Raw genomic sequence first — 25,562 nt, 5'->3', positions numbered from 1 at the left:
TCGTCGTGAGTTCCAAGTACAGGACGAACGGAGATTCCTTCTCTTGTTTTGAGGGAGGTGACGGAAACAGCCAAGGATGTCGCGTCTCCACAGTAACTAGATTCATTCTACTCTTGCTGTTAATTGGGATCTCTGCCGGGGTGGGGATCATTGTACATTTTACAGGTTCCCGGGAGGTTGTATGTCAGTGTGGGGGTGTGGGAACGACCCCTGCCCCTGTCACCATGAGCCCTGAGGAGTTAAAAGCCTCCATGACGGCGAGGGGGAGGAGATATGTAAGTATTAATTTATCATTTTCTATGAGGTCACAGCCTGGTCGAATGGACTGAGAGTTTGGCAAGTGAACAGAAGTTTTGTGGTTCGATCCCCTCCCGCGTCACACACACACGCACACATACACACACACGCACACACACACACACACACGCACGCACGCACGCACTTTAGGTGGCACCTGTCGCTACCTTGCCTTGGTTTTAAAGGTTAAGGCAAGACCACTCGGCTCGAAGTAAGTGGACTCTTTTAACTGCGAGTTCATGTTCAAAGTACGGCATGGTTCAGGTCATTATTCAGGACCAGTTCCTGCTGTCACACTCACACGCTGCATTGCACGGCTGCACGGTAATGGTTTGCAACAGGTCAACTTTAATTTGTCAAAGAACAAAGTATGTACGTCTCATGGAAATCATTAAAACTGAATAAACCAATGAATGAAAGCAACAGTTTCTTTCACAGACTCCAAACGTACACCTAAGTTACTATTTTCATATTTTCGTGTGATCATGTTATGTAAGTCTAAGTGACTTTTCGGCTTTTTTCATTCACGGACCTGTTTAGTGCGAATAATAATGTTCATAAAGTTCACAATTACTAAATACAATGTTCATTCCTAATGCAGGATATTAACCACCCCCAAACACACTCGCGTGATAACCTATATATTCGGTAATTCCATGAGAGGAACATGTCTGAAAACGAAGAGCCAGGTATATAAATGAGTGCAGGAGTACGGCTTTACGTCGCCTTTGCAATACTAAAGTAGGATCACGACTGTCGACACCAGAAATGGGCCCGACACGTTGTACCGTTGTGAGAATGGGTGATCTGCCTGACGAGCAAGCACGTTAACCACTAGGCTACCTCACACCCATTTATCGTTGTCTTGCTGAATTGTCATATTCAGAAATCGAGGAATCGGGAATCGAACCCGGGTCTTCGGCGTGCCTAGCGGACGCAATAACCACTAGACTACTAGCGCCCCTTTCAACATAACAAACCTTGGACATATCCAGCTTCTAAAGCAGTGTACTGGAGACAAGATCACGAGGAAACCGAAACGTGAGACAGTTACGTGTTTGCACTGAAAGGAATTTGATGACAGCGGACGAAAGAAAGATGACGTGCAGCAAGCAGAAACCAGATGCCTGTCACATGCTTGATTGAAACCCTGTTTTCACGGTCTTGTCCCCTTTACGGAAATACCATGGTACTATTACAGAATTTTCGCGGTCCTTTTGCGGAAATACTGCAGAAACTTATTGCAATTTTCGTAGTGTTAGCGGAAGTACTTCTCTCTGTTCATTTAATCACTGTGGCGCCAATGAAACTGAAAAGGAGCCCAGCACTATTTTTCATTTCGGAACCATACAAATCTTTTATAAAACATATTTTCTATTGTTTCGTATGATCCTAATCAGAAATAAGGTGAGTGAGGTTAACCAGAATGAGAAACATTCTTCATCAGGAAACCATTCTTCTGTATTTCAGTGATGTGTCTGTGTACTTCAGTTTCAATCAATTTTTCAAACGTATCTCGAAAGTATGCAGCTTTGCTACAAATATTTCATGTGTGTAATCGAGTTGATAATGGGTAGTATTCAGTGACTGGGTGGTATTCAGCATTTATTTGGTGAAAGGAATATAGGGATATAGGTGCTGTAAATTGATATCAGTTGGTACGGTAAGTTACAAAAATCTGCGCTGGTGGAAGCATGTGGTGTGGGTCGGGCCTGGTCATCATGATCGCCATGAAGCCGTTGCTAGGATACGTCCTTCATCCTGTTGGTGTAGAGATGTGCCGGGAGTTCTGTTGCCAGGTAACAGGAAAGCCTTATTGTGTCTATGCGTCGAAAGCGCTGTTGTGCCAGGTGACTCTTAAAAATCAACTCCAGGTTGCTGACGGGTGGATAATTTTGGAAACATCTACAAGGGTAAGCATGTAATTGTCTTTTGATATAGTCTGCTGGAGTTGGTATGCTTGAAGACATCCGTGATTTACGTGAACTGGCTACTTTCTCTTCGCAAGAACTACTTTGTTAATTCTTTTTGTTAATGATAATCATCACACCTGATAATCCGTTTGCAGTTGGTAATCGGCTAACTACAATTAAAGCACTTCCGCCTCATGCCGTCCCGCTAGTCCGGGTTAATTAGCGATGTTTTCATAGTAAATTACCTTGAAGGGCGGAGATTTCAGTCCGAAATCCGAGTTACATGAAATCCGAATTAGTTAGCCTATATGTAATGATTACTTAGTTAACTTCTGCCGGGACCAACAATTCGGTCCGAATTATATAGAAAACCGAGTTACTAAAGGTCCGAGTAAGACAGCTTCCACTGGCTAGTCTTATTGCTCCAGCCGGAGGCTAGAAGATATCAGATTCTTATAATAATCAACGAATAGTGTCTTTTTCCATGCTTATCGTTGTAAGAGCCAAATACGTCTTTGCCTGATTTGAAGTTTTTGCTCACAAGTTAAAAGTGTTGTGGTCTCCGTTCAGTTGCTGGCAATCCTCAACCATTTTTATACTCTACTAATGTCCTATCTGAGCTAGTATAAGCTAATATAAGCTAGTATGATATAAGCTAGTCTTATTTCTTGAAACTGTAGTCGGATGTGTTTTCCTTTGATGGCATGTATTTATAGTTTACCATAATTTAAATTACTATGTAACATAGTTACATGTTCTCGTCGCAATATGGCTGCAATATTGTGATGTTAAATCTTAACTCACAACTCACAACATTTGTCTGTTCAGACTCTCTTCCAAAGATATCTCATTGCTATACGCTATGGATATATAATCAAAACAGAGCGAGATAATATGTGCATAAACCTTTCGGAGGGAAAGGTCCTTTTGGAGTGGGAGGGATGTGAATAGCAGTAGGGACCATGATAATAAGGGCGTACCGTTTGCTGCGCGATGGCATGCCTCATAGATGCGCTCTGTAGATTGGGTGCTGGGAGAAACGTCTGGAACTTGGTGGGTAAGGAGACTCATAATTAATATTGTTTCTTCCAAGCGCCGGGCTATATATGAATCAAATACATCAACATGTGTGGTGCATTCACGGCTTCATCGGAGCAGAACGCAGGGCGTTAAATGTGTAGCGGGTAAGTTGTTTTGTGTTGTTATCTTCATAACATGTTAAACCACTGCTGTGAATAATAATTTTTATCTGACTAACCAACTGACTAACTAACTAGCTAACACGGACTTACAAACTTAATTCAAAGTTATCTGGTTACCTGACCTGTAAGACTTCAACTTTAGTGTCGTGTGGGCAAGCGTCTTCAGTGTCTATATTTCAAACATTCGACGTACAATCAAGCAGGCACTCTCTACGGGGATTCTGAGTTGTTTGAGCATGGTTACACTTTGCACGGCTTTGAATGAAGTTTTCCAAAGGTGATATCGTAGAAATGCGACTTGTAGGTGAATGCCCATACCGAAACGATAGTCTATTCAGACAATGACCTACTTGTCAGGAGATCCGAATTTTCTCGCACGAAAGTGAAAATAGACATCACAACCAACTCTCATTTCACTGAATTCCAGTTCCTTTTTTCGTAAGAACATTATATTTACAAATGAATTTCAATTTTATGCTGTCTTTCATAGCACAGTATTTCTATACATTATGTCGAGGTTTAGGAATCATACCTCAACTAAGAAATCACAGACTGTCCCCGTTTGATGAGGACCTATCTATCTATCTATCTACACACACACACACCGTGTGTCACACTTTTATATTTATGTTCCATTTATCCTTTTATTTATGCTGCATTGTTTCAAAGATTCTTCAAAGTCCAAATGCACCATCGGTTACCAACATCCCCGGAAGAGTAATGGATGGCCTCCAGGTGAGTTTTCGTACATACATACAGACATACACACACACGCACGCGCGCACATACACACACACGGACACGCACACGCACACGCACACGCACACACACACACATACATAGTCTTATGCGTCCTTTCTAAACCAGAAAGACAGATAGATGACTGCCAAGTCTATAACATTAAAATAACATTATATAATAATTAATATTAAAGGTCACTTGCAACATAAAACACAACTTTGCAGATTGTGATACCTATCGGTATGCACTTACCGAAACAAATCATCAAAAATGACAATTCAGCATATAAAGTCGACAAATAAAACGCGATGAAGAAAAGCTCTTCAAATCAGAGTTCAAACGATTCACCAATTTTCCCCCAGCGCCACATGAAAATTTGGTTTCAAGAGCTATGTTGCGCTGTGCTCACAACGCATGCGCAGGGAGTAGGTTCGCGGAGCTTGAGACAGTATGCCTGCCCGGAGTATGGGGTCGTGAGCAGTAGTCTGATCTTGGTTGTGTGCATAAACAAGTAAATAAGCCACTCGTTTCATGTAAAAAATAGAAAAAACCCAACAAAACATGTTGATTATAATATGAAGAGAAAACTGGATGTCTTGTTTATTGACGCCTATATGTGTGCGTGCTTGCTTGCTAGTGACAATACGTAACGCACACCTTCAATTACTGACCATTTGCAATTTGAAACTAACACCTAACGACCTTACAAGCCATAAACAAAGAGCCGGCTTAGCGTATCGGCAAATGAACCATTGGTCACTGACAAATCATCGTTACACATAAGTGCACACCCACCGCCCCTGGCTTGGTTCGGTATCGCGAAACGAAGCAGTCGCGATACCCAAGTACAAAATATTGCACTTTTGATTTGCGATTATACGCTTCTGATTGTGTTTACTTGTTGTTTCACAATCACCAATGTATTTTATTATCATGAACAAGTGATAACCGTGTTTCAATTATGTTTGACTCTTTTTGGTTGCATGTGGCCTTTAAGGTGACAAATAATGACAAATTTCCAATGCAAAACAGTTGGGTCACAAATCGAAAACAGTCACAAATCTAAAACTCACCGAAGATATTCCCGGTAAACAGATGTACTGACTGGCTATTGACAGCCGTGGAACGTTCGTTATCTAGTCACATGTAAGAACGTCGAGTTTTGATTGGTCCACGTGACTCTGATCAAATACCTTATCTAGCCTCATGTAAGAATGTCCATTTTTGATTGGTCCACGTGACTCTGATAAAATGCCATGTAGACGAGGTTTCAGTCTTGAAACGTCGGCGTTAGTAGGCAGAGAAGCGTGAATCCAAACGTTAATTAATGTGACATGTTAGTTAGCAAATATACGTCCCCATAACAATATAAATAAACACATACGTACGTAGCAGACGTTGAGTAACCCATTAATGTTTACACAGTTGTATGTTACGGCTAGCATAAGCGGAGGGCACGCACACTACGTTGGTAAAGTTCTTCAGAGAGATCGTGTCTCTAATACAAACGTCGCAGAAATGGATAGTTTATTTCAAACGTAATTTAACAATAGATATGGTTCAAAGCATATGGATTGGCTTAAATTTATACTTGTTGGAAGAACGCTAGAGAGAGGATAACACAGCATTAAATGTACGTCATGAGACAAAAAAGAACGTGTATTTGTAAATTGGGAACGTTGTAAATCAGTATCTTGTTTACCCCGGAGGGGAGAACTCACGTGATTTATGAAAATAAAGGGGGAATATTTTTAAAATATAAAACAGAAATAAAATAGAAATGATTTATAAATGTAGGACCATGTTTCGTCCGTCCGTTACTGATAATTCATTTCAAGACATGGTTACACATGCCATAGACCTTAGATGTGATAGGACAGCAAGTCTATAACAAACAGGAATATGCTCAGTATAATGCTCTTGAAATCAGCTTCACCCCGAAAATTATTTGGCGTCCTTCACACTGTTGTTTTAACTTACCTATGTGCTTCTAATGTTCCCATTTTGAAGGCTTTCCTAGTTTTTGTTCGTCCTAATATTATGCGTCTTGTCTCATTTAAAGATTCAAAGGTTCCTCATAGAAAATTCTTTGATCTCTTACGTCCGTTTATCATTACAAATAATTTCTGTTATAGAACTTAGAGACGACTACAGCAAATGTAGAGTTGGAAGTGAGACGATCTACGTCAAAAGAATATATGCTGAGATGAGTTGGGATGGTGCGAAGAAAACTTGTGAGGGTGACGGAGCACAGCTGGTCATAGTGGACGACAAAGAAACAATGAAACAAGTAGCGAAACTGTTCCGCCTCTTTGAATCGGGTACAAACGATTTGTAAACATCTCCTGTCTTATGTATCATGTATTATGATGTCCATCACAGCGAATAAGTCCATGTCCGGCTAGGCACTAGATAATCAAAGTTTGACCCGTGGTGGTAGGTTACGGCATACTTCACGTTACACCCACCATTCACGTGGTTTGTGGTTACAATTATGTAACATAGTAGTAACGTAATCACCAGATTGTCTGGTGAAACTCGATCATTCACAGACTGTTGGTATATCGCGGCTATGAAGAAACGTACAACTGCTTGATTTATTGTGCTTAGTTTTACATCACACTCATCAGTATTACAGTTGTGTTGCAACGGCTTGTAAATATGCAAGTCTGATCAGACAATTCAGTGATCAACAGCATGAGCATCGATGTACCCAAATGGGATACGATGACATTTGTCAACCACGACAGAGAGTGAGTGAGTGAGTTTAGTTTTACGCCGCACTCAGCAATATTCCAGCTATATGGAGGCGGTCTGTAAATAATCGAGTCAGGACCAGACAATCCAGTGATCAACAACACGAGCATCGATGTGCACAATGGGGAACCGATGACACGTGTCAACCAAGTCAGCGAGTCTGACCACCCGATCCCATTAGTCGCCTCTTACGAGAAGCATAGTCGCCTTTTATGGCAAGCATGGGTTGATGAAGGCCTATTCTACCCCGGGACCTTCACGGGTCACCACGACAGAGAGCCTGACCAACATCCCGTTAGTCGTCTCTTTGTACATATATAGGTTTATGAAGGCCAATTCTAACCCAGATGTTCATGGGCGACAAACAAACACACAAGTGAAAAATTGTTATACTTCAGTACTAACAAAAAACGAATTTCAGAAGACAATAAGGTGACCCAAAGAATCCAATTCCGTATTTTCTTTCATCTGTTGATTCCTTCCTTTACGCCCACAAGATGAAATCAAAGCACATAGTTCCATCAAGTCGTATGTTTGTTTCATTGTACAAAACAATGTTTGGATTAGGGTGTGTGGTAATGTTGGCTGGTTCGTTTTAGCTATCGTCTGGATTGGGATGCGTGATCTGTGCAACAACAACACATTTCTGTGGCTCGACGGGGAAACCCCTACCTTCACCAAATGGGCCCGAAATGAACCAACGCATTATGACGAGGGACGGCCAGAAAAGTGCGTCAAAATGCGGTACACATTTGCTGGTGGAAAGTGATTTTCGGCTCCTTGTAGTTCCAAGCATGGATTCATCTGCCAATTGCTATTACCAGACAGTTGACAACTTAATAGAGGAAACACGTTAGTCTTTGTCCAAAACAGATTCAATGATATTGGTAATTTAGCATGTTTAGCCGTCGTTTGCTTTAGGTATTTCGACTAAAACGTACAACATGTGACCTACACCACAAATTATGCGACAATACCAGTTACATTTCTTTGCCTGATTTGACAAATGATCAGTCAATCACTTTGAGGGATTAAAACCTTGTTCCTTACGTAATCATTCTTATTTGTCAGTTGTGTTTCTTTTTCTTTTTCGAGCCTTGGATAACGCGGAACATCAGGTGGCTTCCTTCATCTTCGACATTGTGACTACAATGATGATGGGGGAAAAGGGCGGTAAAGTCGGGGGAATCGAACTTTCAGCAAGGCCTCAACCATGTATGTATTAAGTGTTTATTGCTTTATGGACAAAATGTGACCTAAGTGGTGCAGCGGACAGACCGTCTCCTCGGAAGTGAAGGAGGATGGTGATTTGATTCCCATACACACATCCACGTGGTGTTTGTTGTCATCCTTCCTTCCTCGTCTCCCTGTCTTACTCCTCTCTCGAGAATAACATATAGGACTTGTCAGACTTACTGTGGACTGGTTCCTCGGTGGGCTAGGAGTGTAAAACTAGATTAACCCGGACACATACAAACTGTTTCCTTTAATAAATTGCTGTGAGAATGCGTATAGGGGTTCCCCTCTGAAAAAGCAAAATATAGCACAGACAAGTCTAAAATATTCAATAATATACTAAGCAAACAACAAACAAGTTACAGTGAGAGCAGGTTTACTAAAGATCTCGAATCTAAAGATATCAAACTCCGAGTGTAACACCGTGTGTAACACAACAATATAAAATAAAAAAAAAATGTATCAGTTACGATGGTAATGGAAGGTAATGGACTATAGTTAGGATATCACGGCTGGGCTCTTATAGCGCAGGCGGTTTAACCACTAGGCTACCCAGCCGATTACCAAATTGTTGATGACTCCAATCGTTAGTTGAGGCGACTAAGAGGGATCGGGTGGTCATGGTCGATGACTTGGGTGACCCACGTCATCGGTTCCCAGTTGCGCTGATCCATGCTCATGCTGCTGATCACTGGATTGTCTGGATTAGACTCTACAGACTGCCGCCCTGTCCATGTGTTAAAAATTACATTTGTGCAATTTAACTGAACTTGATTTCATGACTTTCATTGTCGTTATCTGACTTAAACATATTTATTTCCAATGAAATGAACTGGATTGTAAACAAGCATAAGTTTATATAAATAACATTCCGGGAAACAGTGGAAGGTGGCGTAAACATGCCATGATGAATGTACAGTGTGAATGATATTTAATGTTGCAACAACGAGATGCAATGCTAATATACATATATGTATGTAATACAAGCAGCTATTTTGGATCAAATCTGCCCGTTAAATTTGAAAACGAGTGCACTGAAATTAAAATTTCTTTATTTTCTATTGAAGAACAGTTTTTGTTTCCAAACGAAATTGAATTTAGGTCGAAACCTTTAGTGTAAAAATACATAATTTGACGTGTATCGTTGTAAAGAGCACATGAAAAGAAATAAGTAAGTCGAGTGTTCATAGTTACGGCCACAAGAGCAAGATGATGTTGAACATGTGAACGTTTCATAATTTGTGATAATTCTTACGTTTCTTACTATGAATAATTTTTTAGGATATTTTCGCCAACCACTGCCTTCATGTGATCTTATCCATGGGGATCATATGAAACGATACGGTAAAATCATTACGGGCATCACTCCGACACAAAGGCATACAGCAGTAATCTTTCCTTTTCTAGGTCGCCATTTTCAAGGTTGAGTCAACCTATTTAAGCCTCGTGTTCGATTTGACCTCGATGTCATGCATACTGGCTAAGAATGGCCTATAACAGTGTGAGGCAGGTACAACCTCGGTACAACATCTGTGCAACAATATTGCAACGTCACAGCATAGGACCACTTATTCTGAAACAAAAAGATACAAATATGCACAGGCGCCTGCAGTTCTGAGCCCTTATTTTCGAAACGTTTGTAACCCTAAGAATTCTTAACTTTGATCGTAGACAGTGTGTTAAGAATGGGCTTACGAAGTTAGTAGGGCTACGAACCCTCTACTATATATATAAGGTGTATCATAGAAATGACCCAACACCGGGTTCAATTACGCACACGTCAATCAATATATCCCATTTTAATGGTCTCACAAGTATGAAATTGCTGACTATAATCAATTAAAACATAAATATAGCAATTATAAATCCTGATTTACAGATGGGTCACAGGATGGTGGCTTGTGCCACTGTCTCTGGATCCAGAACAATATCTTCTAGATTACCGGATAACAGCTCTATTTTCAGAGATGAAGCAAACGCCATATTAATGGCTCTTAAATATATCCAGACACATCCTAAACATGAACAATACATAATCTATTCGGACTCTCTTTCTTGTCTTCAGGCTATTAAAAACATGTCATGTAAACATCCACTTTTAATAGAAATTATTGAATTGTACAATGATCTTGCCACTGGCCAATACGACATTGACTTTTGTTGGTTACCCAGTCACGTAGGCATTTCTGGTAATATGAAATGGTCGCTATTGCTGCCAAGGCAGCACTCAACAAATCTCTGACACCACGTCTTATTCCATACTCAGACTATAAAGCCACCATTAGATCTTTTATCCGTGATCTGATGCAGACGAAGTGGGACACCCAGGCAGGTACGAATAAATTACATGAAATAAAACCCTACATTGGATATACCTACTTGGGCTGTCAGTCCAGATTTGAGGAGGTCATCATGCGACGATGCCGTATTGGCCACACAAGATATACACATGCATACCTGTTAAAAGGTGAGGACCTTTCGTTTTGTATCCCATGAGATGAGACTATGTTGAATTCTCCATTACAAGGGATAAATATTTCAATGTCAAAACTGTTAAGGATCTTTTTACCACTCTTAGTTCTCGTGATTGTTGATTTCATGATTGAATTTTCATTATATGTTATAGATAGATGTATTTTAATGATTAGTAGTATAAATTAGCAACTGGTATCGTTAGTGACTGTTTCCCAAAGGGGGTTAAAGTATAGTCAAATTATTGTCCTCCTGAGAGGGTACGTACGTCGCAAAACTTTTCTCAGGTTAATTTTTGCTTTCCCGACTTTAAACGTGGTATATTTGTTCTTTTAAAATTTGGCTAAACTTTCCTACAATCGCTAGCAGGTGAAGGGATGGTGTAAATCCAACTAGGGTCCATGCAGGTAGCATTGCCGTTGGGACGTTAAATATTAACTCACTCACTCGGGGAGATTCCTTTGTTGAGAGATACCGAAAAGATGGTACAATGGGAAATACTACTTGTGTTTTATCACATGAAGCCAGCACTGCGCCGCTCTCTCTTCTATCTGGTACCCCAGTGTATGATTGTGACGTAACTCTCACTGTCCAATTGGCGCCACGTCAGCTAGGTGAATCTAGGCTCAGTCAGAGTGCAGCGACATGTAAACAAACAGATTCTTGTTGTCTGTTTCACAATTCGCGATATTCTCTGAACAGAATTATGAAAATTAACACAGAATTATGTTAAGACGGAAGACGTTTACATACAATCACACACCGTTTATGTTTATACTCAGTTTACAATTTTCTTACCTGATCCTGCGAGATTCCAAACACAAAACATGACAAAATGTCTGAAAATACTTTCAACAGCGTTTATTTATATTCATAAAGGAAAAAAACCTGAATTGTGACACATGACTACAGGAACGGCACACACCACGTCAGTGTCAGTAACGACATGTGCTCCGTCTCTGTCTACACCAACACTGACTTCAGTGTGCACCATGTGACACCAGGAGATCCACCACTCGATGATGTTCCCTGACTCTTGCCCAGTCGGCCGCTGTCCGCCCGCCCTTGTCCCTGGCGTTGATGTCCACTACGTTGAGGGATACGATCACCTTCACGGTCTCCAGATCTCCACCTGCACAGGCCAAGTGAAGAATGTTGTCACCGTCCCTGTCAACCAGTAACACATCAGCCCCTTTACCCACCAGGAACTCCACTACGTCTCTGTGTCCATACACTGCTGCCATCATCGCCGGTGTTCTCCTGTAGTCTCCTCTATAGTTGATGTCCACGTGACCCGCGGCCAGGATCCGCTTCACTCTCTCCAGGTCACCGTCCTCGCTGGCGTCGTAGAGGTCGCGGCCTGTTGCTGGTGATGGAGTCGCTGCAACACAAAGTAAACTATGTACACCAGACATCTTTGTCTCGCCTCTACAATGTGGTTATGTTGATACGTGACTCGGATATTGCCACAATATTTAAACAATTCCATCACGGCTGACAACAATTCAACATGACTTGGATGTGAACATGTGATTTATGGAATTAACGATGGCGTGCTTAATACATAACTTTCTGTTAGAACCAGATGTTTAGCATTATCTTGTATTCGGCTGGACATTGTTAATGTGCGTTGTACTTTACAAGTTGATAATGTCGGTACAACTGTTGTTTGGTGTTATGGGTAACAAGATCTAACGATGGTTTATGTCACGGTGTTTTGTTTTGTTGTTTCACGGCACACTCAGCAGTATTCCAGCTGTCTGATGGCGATCCTACATATCTTGTTCATGAAATCCTGTGATTGACAACATGAACGGTGTTCGACATCACCGAGCTTCCTGTCTGTTGGGTTTTCCACCTACCGTGTGCATCAGAGTGTTGTGTGGTCACTGGCGCCGGTGGAACCGTCTTGCTGGGTGTCAGATCCTCACTCGTGTCAGTAGAGGAGACTGAAACAGGGAATATCTTATTCAGAAAAAAAAACAACTACACATAGCACACAAGCTAATGGCCTCAGTTTTCGCCTTTCCACATATGTTTTGCTTTTCAATACTAAGTGTGATTAAATTCTAAATACATATGTAATGGAAGAAGTATTTAATATGCATTGTTCAATATGACTGAGAAAGCTCATCATCGATATCGTGTGTCTATGCAGAAAAAGAAAAAAAAACAAAACAGAAAACAAAAATAACCCAAACACTTCCTAAATTCAGTTGTTACAGTTTGAAATCCTGTGATTGACAACATGGACGTGGATCGATACTACAGGCCAGACTCCCTTAAGTCAGAATCAACAAGGGTATATACTTCAGCGTCTTAAATGCACGTAGACTTAAGGACTGAGCTTCCTGGCTGTTGGGTTTTCCCACCTACCATGTAGATCAGAGTCTTGTGTGGACAATGGCACTGGTGGAACGATGCTGCTCGGGTCAGTCGAGGCTGAAAGAGGGAATGTTCAGAAAACTATATGCAGTACATAGCATTATAACTACTGACCTCAGTTTTCGCTTTCCACACGTTTTGCCTTTTAGTATTATGTGTGGATAAATGCCAAATACATCTGTTATAGCAGAGGCGTTACATATATTACGGTTTGATTCTGGCGGTTTCAGTTACCTGCATGTTCAGCAAGGCCGCACGTCAGTGCCCGAAACAAAGAGCACTTTCTAAATTCAGTTTTACAGTTTGAATCTGAAAATGTAACACGCCGCACACCGACAGTCTGTTAACAGCTGATTCGCTCCTCTCTGCTCAAATTTAGTAAATGAAAACATTGGATGAACACAAATGTAGATTGTTATTTTGTTTTGAAATATAAGCATGAACGGTGTAACTAAAGAATCTGTTTACCCCAAGTTGGGGGCGAATATATTCTACACAATATATACAGTTTACAGAAACATACATAAGTATTCCCATTTATACAATAAAGGAATAAATAGCGAAACAAACATCTGCACTGACAATTCCTCTTCATGGAATGACTGCCTTTTTTGTTTGAATTTATTAACCGTGGCTGCAATTCAACGATGCCTTTTCTTCACATATTCAATAAAATGTATACAAAAGTCACTACATGGTAAAATTACAGCAAACGACACGAACCAAGGGTAATGTAGTTTCGCCACTTGACTTGATGTTTGTACAACACACTTTAAATCTAGTGTCAGGTAAAATCGGTTAAGCACCCTAAAATGTCAGAATACCCAGCGTGGCGACAGTGCAATTCTCCCACAATCTCACAGTACTGTCTGAGTGAGAACCTGCAGCTGACACAATCGTACTTGTTACTGGAAGCAATGTGCTTTGACAAACATAAGATACATGTGACAGTGTGTGGAGGTAAAGATCGAAATGTCGGCTGTCTGAGTGATTAACATTCAGTCTGTTTCATCACAAGAAATAACGATAATATAGCATATGTGCACTTTCATAATCTACATTCCACTACAAATTTTTTAAAATGATGCAAAAATGTATATTTTCCAAACAAAAAATTTCAGTCTTAAAAGAGCAAATCTACAGGTCTTCATTGTAAAACCTTTTAACTGATACATCTGGATGTGTCCTTTGGAAAGAATGCATTTTGAACACTTCAATGCAGCTCTACATTGAAGCAGAATGAAAAGAATGAAAAGAATGAATTAACACATTTGAAGTAAAATATTTGGCTGGAAGGATATGAAATAATTTCATGAAGTCTTAATCCGTGAGAACTTTAAATGGTAGCAGGTCAAAGGATAGCACTTGCTTGGACATAATTTGATCAGTTATGTTATAAGAAGTCTACCAGGTGAAGCGCTGACAGGGTAAACAAACGTCAGGGTGTGAACATTGTATGAAGCCAGGGCTTGTTTCCCACAACATTCATGTTGTTTTACAGCTTTCGTACAATATACATCTATACTATTTAGGACTATCTGATGTCCGACATTAGTTTAAAATGAGAAAACCGAGAACCAATCACGTCCATAACACGAAATATACACCTCATCAAAAGTAACGCACCACCCACATTTTAAGAACGTTGTGGCACATAAAGATGACTGTGCGAAAGAAAATGGTATTCAAAGACCGTTGAATGGGATATTTGTGATCTTTAGGTATCTTTATCGGTTCTCATTAGCAAGTCACCTGTAAAAAATGGTAATACATGAGTTTGAGGCAACATCTTTTAATGACAACAATGCCAGCCGAAACAAGCCTATGAAAAGTATTACCACCCACAGTTATTAAATGAACACAAGCCATTGGATGTGCATAGAAATTGAACCTTATATGGGACAGTTTCACAGAGAGAAATGTCTTCAATATCGTGTATATCCACCTCTGGCAGCGATTGTCAGTCTGACACGACGTCTTATGCTCTCAATCATCCTCCGGATCCTCCTCAATGGTATTCTGTTTCACTTCTCCACCGAAGCCTGGGACAATTCCTGCAATTGACTGTAGGTTCCCTCTGCTTGACCTGGCGGCCCAGAATGTCCCACAAATGCTTCAGGGGGTTGAGGTCAGGGCTTCGAGCTGGCCATGGTGTCGAGTCTGTGGCATTGTTCCTGAGAAATTGGCGAACAGCATGGGCTCGATGAGGTCTGGCATTGTCGTCCATGGAGACAGGTCGGCTTGCAAGATTGTGGTTGTCAAAATGAGGCACCACATGTTCATTCAGAATCTCATTCGGGTATCTCTGTCCATTAAGATTCCCAGGAATGATGACCACATCAAACTTGCAGTCAACCCCACACCATGACACTACATCCCCCAAAGGGTACCTCCTCCTGGATGTTTCCCTGGTGATATGCTGCTCCTCTTGACCTCCAGACTAGCGCACGTCCGTCTGTAACGTGCAGGAGGAACCGGTTTTCGTCGGACCAATGAATGTGCCGCCATGATCTAATGTTCCAGCCCTGCCTTGCTGTGCAGCAATTTACACGATCCTGTTTGTGCCTGGGGGTCAGTCGTGGTCTTCTGACTGGACGTCTTGCTCTCAGACCTGCAGCATGAAGACTTCTCCGGACATTGCCGGTGGACAGTCTTTGGAAAGGGCGCCATAGGTTCAGTGGCTGCACACTGTTGAGGAATGGATTACGCCTAGGCATTCGAACCAATGCTCTGTCCTCCCTGGCATCTGTTTTCCGTGGCCTCCCTGTCCTGGATCAATCCTTAACCTCTCCTGTGGCACCATGTTTGTCAATTAACCTGCTAATCGGCGTGTGGCTTAGATTCAATTCTCGGCATGACATCCCGGTCCTGTGCATACCAATGATCTGCCATCTTTGTCCTATGGACACCTAGGGTGCCATTTTAACCGAAAGGTGACTAAGGGGATGAAAAACGCAGCCTAATTTATGTGATAGTAAACATGCATGTTCATGTGGGGATGGTGGCCTGTTACGCGTGCGTTTCACGTGCACGTGAATTTCCCCAAGGTGCATGCACGTTTTTTTCAAAGAGACCAATCGTAAAAATCATCACTGGAAAAATGTTTAAGCTAGGGTAATTAATATTGGGTGCTGCGTTACTTTTGATGAGGTGTATAATGCCTGTATGTGGATGTTATCAGACGTCACAACCTTAGATGTAAATAGCTGCGATCATTCTGTCAAACAAGCACATTGACGTTCTTACATTGAGCTCACAACACTGAAATATGACATTGAGAGACAGACTGTGCTTTTCCTATGCTGATGAGCTTATGGTAGACTGCAGGTATCCCCTGAATGAGGACAGTTTTATATTGTTAAGGTGTATATCCATAAGAACTGTCTTGATTCTTCGCCTCAATGTCAGTAAAAGAAGATAGTCCTCAACCCAGTCTAGGTTGTGAAATAGATATTGAAATATTTATGTTCAGATACCGTATCCAAAAGTTGTCCGACTATTCAGAATAACATCTGAGTCAGTTGCCTTTTATTACATGCCACGATTATTGGGTAATGAAAGTAAAACATCGCTTTGTGACTTTAATCTGCAATTCAAGATCACTATCACGTGGTTTTAACCCGGTGATATGTTGCAGAAGATTTCTGGTACATATACATCTGCATTTTGGCAGTCTCTTGGTAATTTGTGGAGTCATTAAAAAACGAATTACCCAACTTGCAGAAAGTTAACCTCTGACATCTTGTTTCAAAAGCGGAAGATACGTATGCAGGATGACTGTGAAACATTGGCTAAACCATAACGAAGTGATGATGTTATGGTCCTGTCTTTCGGTTGGAATACCAAGAGAGAACGTTAACTATGGGACTGATCGTTCCTAAAGCTCTCACCTGCTGTAGTTCTAGGCTGGGCAGTGGTTCTGACATCACACAGGTCAGCTGCCGTCTGATTCAGCTGCAGTTGCAAAGCCCGGATGTCTTTGGTTAACCTGCCCAGTAGTTTTCGAAGACTATCTCTGTAATTGTCTCTTTCCTGTTGCACTTGTTTCAGCTGTTGTTCCAGGGCTTTAAGTTGTGTCTTCGCGTTCTGCACATTGGCTTTGAGACTTTGAACTTCATCGAGAACATGTCCGCTGATGATGTCCCCGATAAATTCTTCTTCCAGGATGTCGGCCATGGCTTGTTGGACTAGGCTCTTTATCAAGGGCGGCACGAATTTTCTGGTGAGTTCTTCTTTCAGTTTCAACTCCAACTCTTCAAAGTTCTCTAGCATTGTCAGTCTCAACTGACTGATCTCAGTTTCGGTTTGTCCTACACGTTCAGCTAATGTGGTACCACTGGCCAGTGTCTCACGCCCGAGAACAGCCCCAACGTTGACACCACACAACAGCAGGCTGAACAATATAACAGTTGATACCTGCATCGTGCATGTGTGCAGAGCGTAGCTAGGAAGACGACTCCCTCGCCGATGGATAAACGGGTTTAATATAGCCCGACTCAAGTGTTTGGCACAATGCCAGCCCGGGTAAACACATGCTCCACCAGTCGTGAGCGTACACGTGGCATCAACAACTGGTATGCCGGATATCCAGTGTCATGTACCCACTGCACAAGACTGCTCGGTGTATTGTCACTTTTAAAGCAACATCAAATATGTTGTAACTCTTTCTGAGTGAAGTAGTACTTCTAGTACTAGATTCTAGTACTTTTACTGGGTTGAGTCCAGAGAAGGTGACTCTAAGTGTATCCATAGCTTTCGGTCGTGGCAATTTTCACGTTTTTGGAGGTGTGCACAAAGACCGTGAACTAGAGAACCGGTTGTCCAACTTTCATTCTTGTGGAGGCCGCGGCGGATCAGTGAGTTTGACTGCTGACTTTGTGCGCTGGCCGGGTGAGACTCAAACCAATAAAACAGATATTGGTGCATGTTCCTGTAGTTAAACAACAACAGCAAACATCTCCTAGCTTTATTTGTACACTAAATGCCTGTGTTCTTGGTGTATTACTGAGCCGTGAAGGTCTCGGGGTAGAATAGGCCTTCAGCAACCCATACTTGCCATAAGAGGTGATTGTACTTGTCATAAGAGGCGACTAACGGGATCGGGTGGTCACGCTCACTGACTTGGTTGACACATGTCATCGGTTCCCAATTGTGCTCATGTTGTTGATCACTTGATTGTCTGGTCCAGACTCGATTATTTGCAGACCCCCGCCATATAGCTGGCATATTGCTGAGTTTCCACTCGTCAAGCTTAAGGTTCGATTCCCTATGTGGGTACAATGTTTGAAGCCCATTTCTGACGTCTCCTATCCTGATATTGATGCTAATGGTGCTAAAACCATACTCACTCACTCATTTACATTACAGGATACATACCACGGGGTAGAATAGGCCTTCAGCAACCCATACTTGCCATAAGAGGTGATTGTACTTGTCATAAGAGGCGACTAACGGGATCGGGTGGTCACGCTCGCTGACTTGGTTGACACATGTCATCGGTTCCCAATTGTGCTCATGTTGTTGATCACTTGATTGTCTGGTCCAGACTCGATTATTTGCAGACCCCCGCCATATAGCTGGCATATTGCTGAGATTCCACTCGTCAAGCTTAAGGTTCGATTCCATATGTGGGTACAATGTTTGAAGCCCATTTCTGACGTCTCCTATCCTGATATTGATGCTAATGGTGCTAAAACCATACTCACTCACTCATTTACATTACAGGATACATACCACGTGTTACTTTAAAGGATGTACCGTGTATCTTACGTTAGAGTACACATCGTTTCGTATTACAGTGCGCCTGGTGTCTATTAAGTGTATCCATAGCTCTCGGTCGTGGCAATTTTCACATTTTAGAGGGCTGCACAAAGACCGTGAACTAGAGAACTTCTTGTCCAACTTTCATTCTTGTGGAACAACAAACCCCTTCTAGCTTTATTTATATAATAAATACCCGTGGCCTTTACGTATTACTGTCTAGCATGTGAATTAAAGTACAGAAAGCTGTAGGGTAGCTTAATGGTTAAAGTTTCCATTCGTCAAGCTGAAGGTTCAATTCCCCATATGGTACAATGTTTGAAGCCAATGTCTGACGTCCCCAGTCCTGATATTGATGGAACAGTGCTAAATGCGGCGTTAAACTATATGCTTTCACATTGCAGGATATATACCCCGTGTTACCTGAAAGGATTTATCCTACATCTGAAGTTAGAGTACACCTGTTTCGTATCAAATTACAGAGTGTCTGGTATCTGTTACATCATGTTATGTATGTAAAGTAAAGACAGTGATTGTTCAGGTAGCAGGTGCCTTCAATAGTTAAAACAATGCTTAAGGAAAGCAACGGATTGCTTACAAACAATGTTCTGGGCACCATGGCTGTGTGGCTCCCTGGAATGTTGAGGATGTTATCGGACCTAGTTTGGTCATTAAAATACAGCATCATCACCGGAGATGTTACCTACACCATGGAAATACTCGCACCGTAGCGATTGTCGATGTCTAAATTCAACAAGACAGCTACACGGGAACTCTCCCCTTGCGGTTGAGTAAACACATGTGGCCCCTATATCCAGAAATGTTGCGTCCGCCCTACCTCCAGGTAAATCTAGCTTGGTGAACACACTGACCTTATTTCAGAGGACAAGACTGGGGCAGTGTGTGTCAGACTTATATTAATCTCCTTGTGTAATTATCAGCTTATATTTGAATTCATTTGATATGCTTTGAGATGAGACCATCTTACCTTTACAAATAATGCAGAAAACATAAGTGGGGACAGAAAGGGGGTGTCGTAAAACACCAGGTGAAAAGTTTCTTCAATGAAAGCAACAAAACATCTTTATTTACTAGAAATCTCTTCCAAGAGCAGGTCGATAGCATATGTCAACTGAATCACAAGCTTCAAATACATCACAAAAAACACTATCAGTGTTGACACCAGGTGTTGAAGAGACGGGGGTGCATCCTGCCCCATCGGTTACATTCGTCATAAACACAGACAGGGGCAAGACAGGGGGAACTTTCAGCACAAGTCAGATTGAGAGATTGCATCGAACACCATGTTTGAACCTTTCAGAGCCTTGATTACACGATGCCATTTAGAAAGTGGTCAAATGCAATATATGTCATATTTGGGATTTCACTTTCTTAGTAAAGTACAAATTCTAGTACTTTTTTTCGGTTGAGTCCCATCCGGGATTCGAACCCGCACCCTCAGAGTCAGGCACCTAATCGCCAGCACACAAAGTCAGCCGCCTAGCCCGCTCAGCCACCGCGACTTCCAGCTCAGCCACCGCGACATTGTGGAAGTCGCGGTGGCTGAGCGGGCTAGGCGGCTGACTTTGTGTGCTGGCGATTAGGTGCCTGACTCTGAGGGTGCGGGTTCGAATCCCGGATGGGACTCAACCGAAAAAAGTACTAGAATTTGTACTTTACTAAGAAAGTGAAATCCCAAATATGACATATGTTGCATTTCAGAGCCTTATTTAGGAATGAACACATGAGTGTAGTAGAATATTGGTGCTTTAACAATAGGCCTACACCAGTGGCACCCGTGAACAGCCACCTCCTCGTGGTAGGTGCTGGGTAAAGCTAAGAGCTGTTCAAACCCCCGTGTGGACCCGGGTCAACTAGGTCCATAGCACCCCATTGCTGCTCGCAAGGAGCGACCGAATTGGGCAACCGTGTCAGTGGAGGACGGTAGTCTGGTGCTTGAGGGCAGTAGGAGCCCGAACCGTGTTCCTTTTGCTCAACACACCACCTCGGCTCTTACTTCACCTAGACGGGTGGTAGAATCGTCCCGAGTTTTCAATATGATAACGAACGAGTTTTCATTATGATGTTTTCCACTTCGCCTAGAGTCTTATGCCCAGAAGGCGGTGGCTCATGGGCCAGTCTGGTGGATTTTTTATTTATAACTCTTCTACTGGAGTATATCGTCCGAGTATCCTTGGTGCTGCAAGTTGGAGACCCACTTTTAGCATTGTCCCTGTGATACTCCGTGGTGGGTGGGCAGCTCGGATGATGAACCTTAAAACACTAGCCATGGCGTATGAAACCCCTATCACCGAGAAAACAAAACGTCCTCTTGACACAGATCCTGATGTTAATGAACTAAGACCGTCCACATCTATTGACTATTGTCCACGTTTTATAGTACTTGAGACCGTTGAAGTTGAACCCGTTTGCTGTTTCAAAAGGCATACAAGGCATAGCAGGAGATAATAAAAACGTTAGACGTTTGCGCTCAGGTTTTCGTCTTATTGAATGCAGTAAGTGACAACAGTCAACTAACCTCCTGTCAACTAAATCTTTTCTTGGCATTCCCAAATCAGTATCTGCCCACCGAACGCTGAACACCAGCAAAGGCATTGTGAAAGATTGATATTGCCGCGGGAACAAGGTGTGCTACATGTAAAACGTTTCACTACCCGGAAAGACAATGCAATCCAACAAACAAACACCTATTCGTTTTCTTTCTCTACTCCAACTGCTCCTAAATCGATAAAGGCTGGTTACTGCCATATCAAAGTGGAAACGTATATTCCAAATCCACTGAGATGTTTCAAGTGCCAAAAGTATAGGCATGGCGTAAATACTTGCACATTGTCTGTTGTGTGTGCTCACTGTGGTGAGAAGACACGCATAACAGAGGATTGTGACACTAGCTGTAAGAAATGTACTAACTGTTAAGGAGACCATTCTTCTTTTTCAAAAGAGTGCCCGATATGGAAGCATCAGATGGAGATAACCACACTCAAATTCACCCAAACTATTAGCTTTTCTGTAGCAAAACAGCTTGTCCAGCTTTCTGAATTAACAGAAACGTATGCTTCAAAAGCAGCCAGGTCAACTTTACGTGGGTGAACACTGATTCCCAACAGACCTTTGCACCTGCAATACCTACTCACACTGCTGAGCCACTTCCTGGCACGTCTCAAAGTCAACCAGAGTCAGATCGTGATCATAATGCGTCATCTCAGTCTACCACAAGGTCTCAGTTGTTGTGTGACGTACAACAAATTACTAAAGGCAAAAGTAAACCTAAGTCTGTTTTTTTCCAAAAACAAAGTGGCAGATCCCCAAAGGGTCTGAAAATAAGATTGACCTTTACAACAAATATGGATCACCACTTCTTATTCCATACTCGGACTATAAAGCCACCATTAGACCTTATATCTGTGATCTGATGCAGAAGAAGTGGGACACTCAACAAATTACATGAGATAAAACCTTACATTGGTTATACCGACTTGGGTTGTCAGTCCAGATTTGTAGAGGTCATCCTACGACGATGTCGTATTGGTCATACGGGGTATACACATGCATACCTGTTAAATGGTGAAGATCCCTTTTGATGAAAGAACCACGGTCAAGCATATCCTGCTTGACTGTGTTGAATTCTCTATCATAAGAGATAACTATTTCAAAGTCAAAACTGTTAAGGATTTTTTTTTACCAGAAAAGAAATTGATTTCATTGTTGAATTTTGATTATTATGTTCTGTAGATAGTTGCATTTTAATTATTGGTAGTTTATAAAATTGTAAGTGGCTGTATCCTGAAAGGAGGTTGATGTATTGTAAAATTATTGTCCTCCTGAGAGGGTAAGTAAGTCCAAAAACTTCCAACTCTATGTGAACTCACCAAGCTTTTTAAAAGTAGTATTCTTGTTGTTTCAAATTTTTATTACAATCGCCAGCGGCTGAAGAGACGGTGGAGATCCAACTAGGCTCCATGTCCCTAGTATGTTGATCTACCTTCTGTTGTTGGCAATCTATAGCCAATTTTTATATTGTATTGTCTAAATAGTGACATTAGATTTAACTTCCCATGCTAGGTTTAATTCAAATTATGATATTCTAGTTGTTTTACTGTCCTTTGTTGACAGGTTTTATAAAGTACATATGGTCTTTTTCATTGTTGAATGTTCTCGTCACGATATGGCCAAAATATTTCCAATGTGACGTTAAATACTAACTCACTCACTCACTCACTCCCATGTGCAGCTTTAGTCACTCACTACCTAAATGCCGTTTAACTCACTACCTAAATGGTGCTTTACTCACTCACTACCTAAATGCTGCTCTAATCAATCACTACCTAAGTGCAGCTTTACTCACTCACTTACTACATGCTGCTCTACTCACTACCTTAGTGCTGCTTTAATCAATATCTACCTAAATGCTGCTTTATTCACTCACTACCTACATGCCGCTTTACTCACTCACTACCTAAATGCAGCTTTTCTCAGTTACTACCTAAATGGTGCTTTACTCACTCACCACCTAAATGCTGCTCTAATCAATCACTATCTAAATGCCGCTTTACTCACTCACTATCTAAATGCTGCTTTGCTCAGTCACTACCTACATGCCGATGCTTACATATTAGAAACACAACATTACACTTTCAGTCTAGAACATGTTATGTAATCTAAAATGAGCCACTGAATCTACGTGGTGTCAAGGTCATACGAGATAAATATGTACAGTCAACAACATGTTATTGCGCCCTAACGCTGTTTTTAAAGGCTGCATTACAGATAAAATGAGACAAGCGATACGAGGTAATACACTTGTGTTGGCAAATCTCACGTTTCTCTACCTGAGCCTTGAATAGCCCCGACTTCACGCTCTATTTCGAGTTCCGTCGCTTATGCTTACCGTGGTTGTTTGTGTTCGGGTGGTCGGAGTCCAAATTTGCACTTACTCACACTGGCAATTTTAACATAAGTTATATGACAAGTGTTTAGTACCAACTGTAAACGTTTGACATGTAAACCGTTAAACAATTACTGTCGTGTCAATCCTGAGGTTAAAATTGTCTTGAACACTACCTGTGACTGATATGACGAGTCTTGAGACTGAACTGTAAATTAGTTAACACCCACTGTGTAATCCACGTGAAATGGAGAATGTATACTGACTGAGTTTGGTCGCTTTTAGCAATATTCCAGCAACAGCACGGCGGTGGACACCAGGAATGGGCTTCACACACTGTACCCAGGTGGGAGTTCCAACCCAGGTCTTCGGCGTGCATGGTACTAACAGTGACCGGTTTAAATGTAGACTGTTAAACAATAACTGATATCTGACGTATCAGACATGAGGTTGAAACTGTGGTTGACACTAACTGTTAACGGTTGAAATGGAGACTGTTAAAGAAGAACTGAATGAACTGTAAAATTGTTAACAATCACTGTATACTGCATATGAAATGAAGGATGAGTGAGTGAGTATGGTTTTACGCCGCTTTTCGAAATGTTCCGGTAATATCAGGATGGGTGGATACAAGAAAAGGGCTCCCGGTATTGTGCCCACGTGGGGAATCGAACCCGGATCTTCGGCGTGACGAGTGAACACTTTAACCACAAGGCTACCCCACCGTCGCCAAATGGAGGCTGAAATCATTCCTGATGCCGTGACTTCCTATGGGATGAGAATACTGTTATCTAACAAAGGAACGTCCTATACAGTGAGTAAGTGACTTATAATTTAACGTCACATCGGAAATATGTCAACCATATCGAGACTAGAACAAACTTGATTCTAAAAAGTATGTGTATACATTATTTTACAAAACCCGTCGTCAGAGTACGGTCAAATAATGAGAGTATCACAATTCGAATTTGAAACTAACATAGTAATAATACATAGTATACAAATAGGCTATTGATCACCAACAACTGAAGGTAGATCACCATACTAGGGACCAAGGGGACTTACAGTACTTTAACTACCTGCATGAACCCTAGCTGGATTTACACCATCCAGTCAGCCCCTGGCGATTGTAGGACAGTGTAGCCTAGATTTAAAATGACAAAAATACTACGTTTGAAATATTGGTAAGTTTCACTTTGAAAGTTTTGGGACTTGCGTACCCTCGTCCCATACAGTACATACATCGATCTGTGCAATTGGGAACCGATGACATGTGTCAATCAAGTCAAAAGCGATCCCGTTAGTCGCCTCTTATGACAAGCACAGTCGCCTTTTATGGCAAGCATGGGTTGTAGAAGGCCTATTCTACCCCGGGACCTTCACGGGTCTCCTATACAGTAGGTCTACCGTGTTAGTATAATTGTCAGTTACAATTTAGAAGATAGTTATGTTTGCGCAATTTCTAGGATTCATCGTAATTCAACGCGAGCAAAGTTTTAAACCGACGGCGTTAGCCAGAGGTTTCAAACGCTTAAAGTCGCAGGTGTTGAATTATGATGAATCCCGGAAATGTCACAAACCTAACAATTTATAGATTTCGTAAACCATCATTACTGAAAAAAAACGAAGAAAAAAACCCGTTTTCTCTCGCGGACTCTTTCGTATGGAGGGATCATTGGTCACAATTAGGTCAGTGAATCATGCACTGGAATTCGTTGACCTGACATGGAGAGCAAATGGGTTTTGACATTCTTTCGAAAGCAAGATGAGTTACTTGATGATAATGATGATAATGATGAAACATGAACAAAAGACAGGTTTATTTTCAAAATACTTTCGTAAAATGACAGTGTAAATCTTCATTATATCACAGATTTGAATGTTTGTGTCAAC

General features: G+C 41.6%; 2 protein-coding genes across 2 annotated transcripts; one reads left to right on the top strand and one right to left on the bottom strand.

Annotated features, from left to right (window-relative positions):
- Positions 1 to 1,991: 1,991 nt before the first annotated feature.
- On the top strand, positions 1,992 to 7,961 carry LOC137260282 (collectin-12-like). Its single transcript, XM_067797971.1, has 5 exons — positions 1,992 to 2,096; positions 3,304 to 3,394; positions 4,082 to 4,147; positions 6,289 to 6,474; positions 7,510 to 7,961. Exons 1-5 carry the CDS (start codon positions 1,992 to 1,994, stop codon positions 7,677 to 7,679), a joined length of 618 nt encoding a protein of 205 aa, XP_067654072.1. The 3' UTR covers positions 7,680 to 7,961.
- Positions 7,962 to 11,464: 3,503 nt separating this feature from the next.
- Positions 11,465 to 17,485, bottom strand: LOC137259258 (ankyrin repeat domain-containing protein 23-like). The gene is made up of 4 exons (XM_067796890.1): positions 16,894 to 17,485; positions 12,995 to 13,060; positions 12,481 to 12,567; positions 11,465 to 11,999 (listed from the first exon to the last, which is right to left on the bottom strand). Exons 1-4 carry the CDS (start codon positions 17,423 to 17,425, stop codon positions 11,599 to 11,601), a joined length of 1,086 nt encoding a protein of 361 aa, XP_067652991.1. The 5' UTR covers positions 17,426 to 17,485; the 3' UTR covers positions 11,465 to 11,598.
- Positions 17,486 to 25,562: the final 8,077 nt, after the last annotated feature.

The sequence above is a fragment of the Haliotis asinina genome, chromosome 13 (assembly GCF_037392515.1).
Source record: "Haliotis asinina isolate JCU_RB_2024 chromosome 13, JCU_Hal_asi_v2, whole genome shotgun sequence".
Classification (NCBI taxonomy): Eukaryota; Metazoa; Mollusca; class Gastropoda; order Lepetellida; family Haliotidae; genus Haliotis; species Haliotis asinina.
This window is presented reverse-complemented; position numbering and strand designations above follow the sequence as displayed.

What these genes read in the sequence shown, in the direction of transcription:
- LOC137260282 (XM_067797971.1), top strand. Translation starts at nt 1,992, where the DNA reads ATGTGGTGTGGGTCGGGCCTGGTCATCATGATCGCCATGAAGCCGTTG. An exon ending in GGGCGTTAAATGTGTAGCGG is followed by an intron (nt 3,395 to 4,081) that starts GTAAGTTGTTTT and finishes ATTGTTTCAAAG; the next exon opens with ATTCTTCAAAGTCCAAATGC. An exon ending in GTTCCGCCTCTTTGAATCGG is followed by an intron (nt 6,475 to 7,509) that starts GTACAAACGATT and finishes GGTTCGTTTTAG; the next exon opens with CTATCGTCTGGATTGGGATG.
- LOC137259258 (XM_067796890.1), bottom strand. Translation starts at nt 17,425, where the DNA reads ATGCAGGTATCAACTGTTATATTGTTCAGCCTGCTGTTGTGTGGTGTC. An exon ending in CCAGCCTAGAACTACAGCAG is followed by an intron (nt 13,061 to 16,893) that starts GTGAGAGCTTTA and finishes TCCCTCTTTCAG; the next exon opens with CCTCGACTGACCCGAGCAGC. An exon ending in ACAACACTCTGATGCACACG is followed by an intron (nt 12,000 to 12,480) that starts GTAGGTGGAAAA and finishes TTTGTGTTGCAG; the next exon opens with CGACTCCATCACCAGCAACA.